This window comes from Micromesistius poutassou (assembly GCF_964030765.1).
Source record: "Micromesistius poutassou genome assembly, chromosome: 13".
NCBI lineage: Eukaryota > Metazoa > Chordata > Actinopteri > Gadiformes > Gadidae > Micromesistius > Micromesistius poutassou.
Genome location: NC_140283.1, coordinates 2,421,803 through 2,431,802, shown reverse-complemented (window position 1 = coordinate 2,431,802; position 10,000 = coordinate 2,421,803). Strand labels below are relative to the sequence as shown.

Genomic DNA, 10,000 nt, shown 5'->3' with positions numbered 1-10,000 from the left:
CTGTCCCTGTGGCGCTGCACAGCTTTTAGTAGGATTTGTTTTATGTTTAGTTCCTGCCGTAAGTCCCGTCCTCATTGTCAGTCCAGAGCTTTATTTATGGTTGCTCAAATATTTCCACATCTGGCCACAGCCTCACGTTGTTTAAAAAACATCTGCCAATCAGATTCAATTACTTACTTACTAACTCGCTCTTGCAGAATCCGGTCAAAAGTAAAGCTGAGCCGCGGTCTCCTCTGAGGAAAGCCTTCAGCACAGACGTCTGTTAGAGTCTGACTCTGTTATTGGTTTCAGAGGACTCATGACTGCACCAGTCGCTCTGTCCTCAGGCTATTACACTTTCCCTCCAATTGTTTTGAAGTTCTGCCGACTGTGCCATAGACCGAAACTCCTCGCTCCCGGCACTGATTGGTCCGTTCATGTTGACATGTTTGGGGCGGATGTGAGACCAGGACGGGGATGAGGCCAGCGGCGGCCATCGCTGTGGACCAGCTGGCCGTTCTCCCAGCTCTCCTTCTGGCTCTTGGTTTTGGGTTCTCTATATTTCCAAACCTACCCCCCCTCCCCGCCCCCCTTCCCTCAACCCCAAACCCTCTCTATTATTGCTTCCACTCGCTGACAAGAAGTTTGGCCTCGGAATTCACATTAATAATACTTTAATACTTTCAACCACTCCGCTGGTCAAACAGGCGACGTCTGCCAAAGAGGCAAAATCCCTGCAAAAAAGAGGGATTTGCTTTATCCCCCACCCCCCCCTCCTCCTGCATCTGTCCGTCAGACTACTGTTGTAATCAGACAATAACATGAGACTGGATTCTCCCATTCCCTGTACAACAACAGACATAGCCGCATTGTTCCTCCCAGTACTCCTGAACAGACAGACTTGATATTGGAAGTACTTTACGTCACCAGAGACATCCACAACTAGCCTTTCAGATTCACTATATCTATCTCTTCTAGTCCAGCCCAGTCTTTATATTTGTTCATACTACTAGTTCTAAGGACTTGTAATTGGCCTTATCCATTATTTGCTGTATTTCATACCAAACCATCGCTGTGCATTCATCAATCAAAAACATTTTGTTCATATTCACCATTTAAATGTACAATCAAGGATTCACTGAAACTGACCACTATCTACACACTGTGACCCTCACTGAGACTCTAGGATGTATGACAGATGCATAAACACATATTGCATATTGACACACGACACATTGAAGTAGTAAGTAGTAGGTGTGTGTGTGTGTGTGTGTGTGTGTGTGTGTGTGTGTGTGTGTGTGTGTGTGTGTGTGTGTGTGTGTGTGTGTGTGTGTGTGTGTGTGTGTGTGTGTGTGTGTGTGTGTGTGTGTGTGTGTGTGTCATTGTACATACGTGAGTTAGAGATGGCCATATATATAATGTGCAATTGTGTATAAACATCCATACAACACCCACACACCCGCACATACCCACACTCACACACATAGTAGCAGAAGGTGTACGGTACAGATCCTAGCAGAACACACTAGACCCTCACACCACAGACTGCAGTGTGTCCTTCTCCCAGAGCTCATCCAGGCACCACACAACCATCCATGTTTAGCATGTCTGTTGAGAGCCTTTCTTCTAGTTACATGTCCTCCATTTTTCAACAGCTCCGCCTCTGTGTTGTCTGTCTCTACTTAATTATTATGGTCGCCATGACCGGATCTATGCCCAGTCTGTGAGCTCCTGGGAAGGTGCGTATGTGTGTGTGCTACTGGCAAGAGACCCCAGGAGACCAATAGGCCCTCACCTCTTACCCCCCATCTCTGTAGCACTCAGTGCATCTCAGTGTTTAGTCAGTGAAGGCCATGTCGGTCTTCACTGTCCACCAACCAATTGGCATACAGTGTATGATAAAGATACACACACACATCAGGAAGTCCTGCTTTGTCTTTAGCTGCAGTATAAATATTGTGTTTTCAATGTTTAGTTGAATGTATGTATATGTACAGTATATGTTTGTTTGACTCCCCCCCCCCCTTCCCACACATGATCTCCTGTTGGTTCAGTTTATTGCTTCATTTGATATCGCTCCACAGAATTGAGTGTTTGATTACCAAGCTATGCCTGCAGCATATGATATCAGGCATATGATATCATTTCGATTTCGATTGTAATTATGCGTAATGAAACAAGATAACGCATCTCAGCATGATCCATAAAACCACACATTAAATTGTTAATTATATAGATAAGAATTACAATAGTTATCTACAATGCTTAGATTCCCAATAAGTGCAAAAAGGATATTACAATGACTAACTAATCAAGCTGCCTTAGATAATTTGCACTCACAAATTGAAGTCAGAAATGATTTGCAGTCGCAAATGATAAAATATTGTTGTATGTTTACTTGACATTTCTGTCATGATAGCTCTTAGAAGACTCATAGATGCTAATAAACGAATCTCAATATCAACGTCAAACTAATTGATATTCTAGTATTGCAGTAGGCAAACAGAAAATTCACTCTTTCTGGTTTTTAGGTATCAATCGGTTGCTGGGCAACGGCACATACGAGGCTGCCTTCCCCCCCCACGAGGTGAGAGCAGAGGATTTGATTGGCTGTTGTCGAGCTGACGTCACCAATGGGGGGACCCTTTCCCACGGAGGTTCTCCTCACCTGTGTGTCTCTGCGGCGGTCTCCCCTTTCAGGGCGGCTACAAGAGCAGACACCCCATAAAGACCCACGGGGCCCAGAACCACAGACACCTCCTGTACGAGAGGTGGGCCCGCTGGGGCATCTGGTACAAGTACCAGCCCCTGGACCTCATCAGGTACCTCTAGGAGCCCCTCTCACCCCTCACCCCTCACCCTCTCCCCTCACCCCTCAACCCTCACCCCTCACCCTCACCCTCACCCCTCACCTCTCACCCCTCACCCTCACCCTCACCCTCACCCCTCACCCCTCACCCCTCTCGCCTCACCCATCACCCCTCACCCCTCACCCCTCGTCCCTCGCCCCTCACCCCTCACCCCTCACCCCTCACCCCTCACCCCTCACCCCTCACCCCTCACCCTCACCCCTCTCCCCTCACCCCTCACCCTCTCCTCACTCATGAAGTTGCGTTTGTCCTCACTTTGTGTTGACAGAGGCTGGACATTTTTATTTAAATACAAAATCTATCTTTAAATGTATAGAGTGTATCCACAATGCAACGTGGATGCACATTTATTTTAGTTTCTACCAAATAAAACGCTTAAGGTGTAGCCTGTAACTCGCCTGCAATTAAAGGTTACCATTTATGGGGAAATGATTGCTTTTCGAACCACATATAAACATGTATTCATTGTTTTATAATATTGTACTACCAGTAGCGTGCGTTCTGTCTCGAGGATCGTTGCCAGGTTGAATGGCTTTTAACCCAAAGTTATCCCAGTGATGTGTGACACTGCCGGTCTGTGACATCGCTCCCTGCCAGGCGGTACTTCGGGGAGAAGATCGGCCTGTACTTCGCCTGGCTGGGCTGGTACACGGGCATGCTGATCCCGGCTGCTCTGGTGGGCCTGTTCGTGTTCCTCTACGGTCTGTTCACCATGGACTCCAGCCAAGTCAGGTACACCACTGCTTCTGGTCTTACATGTTTCATTGATTTTTTTTTAATTAATTGATTTACATATCTCGATTATTCGATTCACATTAATTAAATCACATAATATTTAATGTATCTTATTCTTGATGTATCTATATCTATATCTTAATGTATCTATATCTTACCACTGCGTTGTTGTATCACCAGCAAAGAGATCTGCGAGGCCAACACCACCATCATGTGTCCCATGTGTGAGGAGTGTGAGCCCTGGACACTCAGCGACAGTTGTGTGTACGCAAAGGTCAGTGTCGTCCTGAGACCCGCCCCCCCACCGCCCCACAGCCAATTAGATCACAGCGCATCGTCTCAACGTCCTTCATTAATCCATGCATGGAATCCAAAGTCATTGGTTAAAGCTGCCCAGACTAATTATCCTAAAGTACATGGAAGTGGTGGCTTCCTCTGTGCCACCGGCCCATGTGACATGGTTCTGAGAGCTCTGTGTCTGTCTGTTGTTTCCTAGGTGACCCATCTGTTTGACAATGGGGGCACTGTGTTTTTTGCCATCTTCATGGCTATATGGGGTAGGTAGCGGCTGTCTCTCCTTTTGTCTGTTCCACTCTGCTCGCTGTTCCTTATCGCAGTGTTCAACTTTAAAGAGGGGCTTTTTTTAATCTGTTTGTCAGGCTCCGAATCATCAAACTTTAACTCTGTTTCCTATTTATAGCGACTCTAATCGGCTCTCTGCTCATCGCTCCCATACTTTGGTTCCTGTTCACTCTCCACAATCTACAAATCACAGTGATGCGTTCCTTAGTTCCAGCGATACAACCCACTAGGTAGATGTCTGTAGGACGCCGGGATTAGACCAAAGACCCACATTTCCTTCTCTGTTAAATGCATGGTTGCTGGTTCCATCAAAGGAGGTGCTCTGCCCCGCCAGGCAAAAAACTATTTTCTGTGCCCTTGAGCGGGACAACTAAATCCCTCCCTGCTGCAGGTGACCAGGTTGTCGCTTTGCAACGTGGATCACATGACCTATGAACACATGCATTTGTCTGTGTTACATTATAATGGACTCCTTTAAATGCAGTCCACGGCCCCAGTGCAATTACCCATCATTCCCCCAGCTAGGACCTCCCCGCCCCCAATCTAGCTCAAACACACTGCAGGAGTCTCCCAGCATTCATAGCTCCCATGAGTTATGATGTGTTAAAGGCACAACCAGTGCACGATAAAGGGCAGAGTTGACCTCTGCTGCTCCGGGGTTGGACATTATGAGCCCCAACAATGCCCCAGGCCCACTCTGCTGGTGTGATACAATGGGACGTCCAGCATCCAGGGCTGCATGTTCTTGGCAGTCCTTGGCTGAGGAGCGTGGTGGGCCAAAACGTCTGCAGCAGGCGATGTAGTCTGTAACAGGAGCGTGACACAGGGATGCAGAGCATTCGTCAGCTCAAGGGAAACATCTTAAAGATGTTGTAAACCTCGTGTTGGAAGCTCTATGTGTCCCTCTCCCTCTTCATTTCTTATTCTTCCTTTTGCTCCGCCTCTGGCTCCATCTCTCTCTCTCTTTCCCTCCCTCTTTCTAAGTGTCTCGGTCTATCATTATGTATCTATCTCCCCCCCTCTCTCTCTTTCTCATACTTGCTCTCACATTTCAGTCTGTCTTACTCCCTGTTTTCCACAGAAAGCGGGTCAAGCTATATTTAACCACGCCGTCTTCCTAGTGTTACTTAGTCTACATTTGTCGGCGCCGCTGAAATGCACTTTTAGGCGCCCCACATACATAATCACAGTTAGTGTGCTAACCATTTGTTTTTGTTAGCAAATTAAAGGGATTATATACATCTCTAAACATCCATGGCAAAAATATCTACGGCAATTCAACATAGGTCAGAACCATTTCTAACACAGCGTTGTAATGTTTTAAAGTAACTCATCAGTCAAACATAATAAGAATCTTAAGAATAAGACTTATACTGAAACTTAAAGGTATTTCTGCCTCTCAGAGATTTATCATTCTGGTGACAGATGGGGGCTGCCCGCCTCTTTCATCACTCCCAGGTCTCATCAAACTGTAGAAAAGCAGACTTTGTGGGGGAGTAGAAAATAATGCATGGGCACCCAAAGGATCCTCCCTACGTCTGGAGCCGTATGTCACTGGTCAACGGGGAACCAAAGGGGCAGTGCATTCCTAAAACCCACGGCTGAGCGGTGTGAGTGTCCTCAGACTTCAACACAGAGCTGGAACACTTCATTCATTATGAAGCAGATCCATAAACACAAACCCTATCAGCCTTATTGACCCGCGAGCCCCACCAATACTCACAACAGTTGCTCTGAATTAATCGTTAGCTACGACACATTGAGTGGTCGTGAAGAAGCATATTGCTGTGGAGTGAAGCAGTAGCGATGTGTTCATAGGATTGAACTGATCAATAATATCGTATTCTCCCCCCCCTCCCCCCCCCCCATCACAGCTACGGTCTTCCTAGAGTTCTGGAAGAGGAGGAGGGCGGAGCTGACGTACGACTGGGACCTGATCGACTGGGAGGAGGAGGAGGTAAGTTGGCGCCGCTCTTCACCCTGATGGCGACGAGGTCCCTGTGAGCCGATGTCCAGTAAAGCAAGGCTGTCTGTCCGTCAGCCCGAGAGCGAACTGTGCCACTCACTAGCCGCCGACGGCATGTCTGCTGTGCACCAGGATGAGCTGAGGCCACAGTTTGAGGCAAAGTACTCCAGGGTGGAGAGAGTGAACCCCATCTCCGGCAAACCCGAGCCCTTCCAGCCCCTCACGGACAAACTCAGCCGGCTCATGGTGTCTGTGTCTGGGATCTTCTTCATGGTGAGCCCCCGTCACGATCGTGACTCGTGATCCTCGCCACAGGGTCCCGCAGAGGCGTTCACCCAGAGTGGGTTAACACCGCCCCCTGGTGGACGCCCGTAGTACTGCGATTAGGATTAAGCTGGTGCAGTTAGTGAAGATGCTTTATTAATTGCTCCTTTTGTTTAGCTGTTGCCCCTATTGCCCCTATCCCCTAGTGATTCTATTTAATAGGTTTTCAAGAATTGATGGTTCACATATGGAACAATTGCATTTATGATATGATTTAAAAAAAACATTGAATAAAATAAAATTGATTTTTCTTTAAAGGGAACAACATCAATATAGGTTGAAAGAATATTCTAGTCCCCATGAGGATTTTAATAAAACATTATTTTCCAATACTATATACATACTTCATCCCCTCCCTGGACTCCTTTATTAAGCGACGCGGCTCTCCTCCTCCAGATCTCCCTGGTGCTGACGGCGGTGTTTGCCGTGGTGGTGTTCCGGCTCATCGCCATGGAGAAGTTTGCCTCGTTCGACTGGGAGTTTGTGAAGAAGAACTGGCAGTTTGCCACCTCGGGCACCGGGGTGTGCATCAACTTTGTGATCATCATGTCTCTCAACGTGGTGGGTGTCCTCTGCCCCCCACTCCCCGCTGCTCATCTGTTGTTAGAAGGACTGAATGGTGCACTGTTTAAAGCCTGAAATCCTGATTAATGGAGGGCGATAAAAGATTAATATGCTGATGGACATCGTGACACTTTCATTATGATCAACTTTGTTTTTTATTGCCTCACTAGAAATGTCATCTTATCTTTGCCAACTATCGTTGTACTTACAAACACACACACCTAAACACAGACACACACACACACGCACACACACACGCACACACACACACACACACACACACACACACATACAGATGCACACACAAAGACAAACATACACATCATGTATATTACATATAGATATACACTTAAAACACTTAAGCAACACTTAAACTGATTGGCTACATTAGCTCAGCCCTCACCAATGATCCAAGGAGAACAGGGAGGAGTATTAGAGTCATTTACTCATTAAAAATGTCTTCCATGGTTACTAAATTACAAATGTATTATTTATATTAATATAAAGGATTAATCTGCTGATGGAAATCGTGACACTTTCATTATGATCAACTTTGTTTTTTATTGCCTCACTAGAAATGTATGTAATCTTATCTTTGCCAACTATCCTTGTACTTACAAACACACACACACACACACACACACACACACACACACACACACACACACACACACACATCATATAGATAACATAGATACATTCCCTCCCACTCTGTCCCCAGCCCCCATTGAAGCCATGTTGTAATCTGGCCATAAACACACTAGGCTTATCTCAACTCTGTGTTTGTAATGGCCCGTCTCTTCCTGTACCCCCCCCCCGTCCTAATCTCCCTCCTCAGGTGTATGAGAAGGTGGCTTACCTGCTCACCAACCTAGGTGAGTGTGGCCCGCTGTAGCACGTGACCGGGCGTCTTATCGCCCCGCTCCTCTCTGCTGTGTGCGCTCTTCAATCATTCACCGGCCTGCGTCTGGCTCCGCAGAACACCCGCGCACCGAGTCCGAGTGGGAGAACAGCTTCGCCCTGAAGATGTTCCTGTTCCAGTTCGTCAACCTCAACAGCTCAACGTTCTACATCGCCTTCTTCCTCGGGAGGTGTGTTGGGCGTGTCCGCCCCGGCCCCCCCCTCCCGGCCCCCGCCGCAAAACATCCACTGAGTAAAAGAGTGGACAATATAATATGATAATGTAAAAGGTTGTATTTCAACAAAGACGTCTCCACGTTAGGGTCACATTTGGTTGTTTATTTACATTTCCTCAAAGCGTATAATCCTGAAATTATGAAGGAAACAATGTTCGGTCACTGAGACAGTAAAAAGGTGCAATGGCACAATAAAGAAGGTTCTATTTCAACAAAGACCTCATGAGGGTCCTCCTCACCCTGAGAAAGGGCGTCTCTCTGACAGCCTCTGGGACCCCTTCCTTCTCCGTGTGTGTCCCTCTGTCAAAGATGAGCCCGTCTGTCCGTTTGTCCGTCCCCCGTCCAGGTTTGCAGGCCGGCCCGGGAAGTACAACAAGCTGTTCAACAGGTGGAGGCTGGAAGAGGTGATTACTGCTGGCAGCACACTTTAACAACACTTAAACACTTAAGCAACACTTAAACTGATTAGAGTGGCTACATTAGCTCAACCAATGATACAATGAGAGCAGGGAGGAGTATTAGAGTCATTAACTCATTAAAATGACTTTCATGGTCATTAAATTACAAATTTAATGACCATTTATATTATTTATATTAATAAATATTTATATTAATAATTTATATTAATAAATATGTGTGAAATATAAGTATTTTTCTAAGTAAGTAAATATAAGTATAAATTATTTTTTTTATATAATTAATAGGATTTCAATAATTGCAATAAATAAAAATATATATCATGGGTTTGAATGTCCCTGCTTGATTGTCATTTTGCATGTGTTCATGCTAATCATGACAATAACGATTCATCCTGTCTTAATATCCCCACAGTGTCATCCCAGCGGCTGTCTGATTGATCTGTGCCTTCAGATGGGCGTCATCATGTTCTTCAAACAGATCTGGAACAACTTCATGGAGCTCGGTTATCCGTGAGTCAGAAGGACACAAAACACTGGCTGCTGCTGAGCCACGTCTCATCACCTCAGTGGCTCCCATGGCCGAGCGAGTTAACATTTATGGGTAGTGGTGTTTAAGGTGGGGGTGGCGGTGAAGGCGCTGGTTTATGGTGTTGGTGGTGTATGGCGGTGGTGGTGGTTGTAGATGTGTGGTGATGGTGAAGGCGGTGCTGGTGGTGTTGGTTGTGGTTAAGGTGGTAGTTGTGTGACGCTGGTGGTGATGGTGGGGTGGTGGAGGAGGAGGTAGTGGTGGTGATGGAGGTACTGGTGGTGGGGTAGTAGAGGTGTTGTTGGTTGAAGCAGTGATGGAGACGGTGGTGCATGGTGGGCATGCATGTGGAGGTGGGGGTGTGGTGGTGGTAATCAAGGTGTTGGTGGTGTGGTAATGGTGGTGGTGTGATGGAGCTGATGGTGGTGTGTTGGTGTGGTGTCATTGGTAGGAGTAGTGGTGGTGTAAGGGGGGTGGAGGAGGAGGAGGTGGGGTATGGTTGAAGCAGTGATGGTGGTGGTGATGGAGATGGTAGTGGTGCATGGTGGTGGTGGTGATGGAGGTACTGGCGATGGGCATGTGGAGGTGGTGGTGGTGATGGAGGTGGTGGGGATGGAGATGGTGATGGAGGTGGTGGTGGTGATGGTGGTGGGCCTGTGGAGGTGTTGATGAAGCGGTGATGGTGGTGGTGGTGATGGGGGTACTGGTGGTGATGGAGGTGGTGATGGCGGTGGTGGTGATGGGGGTACTGGTGGTGATGGAGGTGGTGGTGGTGATGGGGGTACTGGTGGTGATGGAGGTGGTGGTGGTGATGGAGGTACTGATGGTGATGGAGGTGGTGGTGATGGAGATTCTGGTGGTGGAGGTGGCAGTGATGGAGGTGGTGGTGGTGATGGAGG

General features: G+C 47.2%; 1 protein-coding gene across 1 annotated transcript in view; it reads left to right on the top strand.

Moving 5' to 3' along the window:
* ano3 (anoctamin 3) overlaps positions 1-10,000 on the top strand; it is a gene marked incomplete at both ends in the record, with an annotated part of 29,949 nt that overhangs the window by 19,022 nt on the left and 927 nt on the right. Inside the window, 12 exons of the mRNA XM_084477803.1 lie at positions 2,511-2,566; positions 2,680-2,801; positions 3,447-3,581; positions 3,765-3,858; positions 4,081-4,141; positions 6,041-6,123; positions 6,265-6,405; positions 6,853-7,017; positions 7,859-7,895; positions 8,000-8,111; positions 8,503-8,560; positions 8,988-9,085. Coding sequence (XP_084333929.1) covers positions 2,511-2,566; positions 2,680-2,801; positions 3,447-3,581; positions 3,765-3,858; positions 4,081-4,141; positions 6,041-6,123; positions 6,265-6,405; positions 6,853-7,017; positions 7,859-7,895; positions 8,000-8,111; positions 8,503-8,560; positions 8,988-9,085 — 1,162 coding nt within the window. The remainder of the gene's footprint in view (positions 1-2,510; positions 2,567-2,679; positions 2,802-3,446; positions 3,582-3,764; positions 3,859-4,080; positions 4,142-6,040; positions 6,124-6,264; positions 6,406-6,852; positions 7,018-7,858; positions 7,896-7,999; positions 8,112-8,502; positions 8,561-8,987; positions 9,086-10,000) is intronic.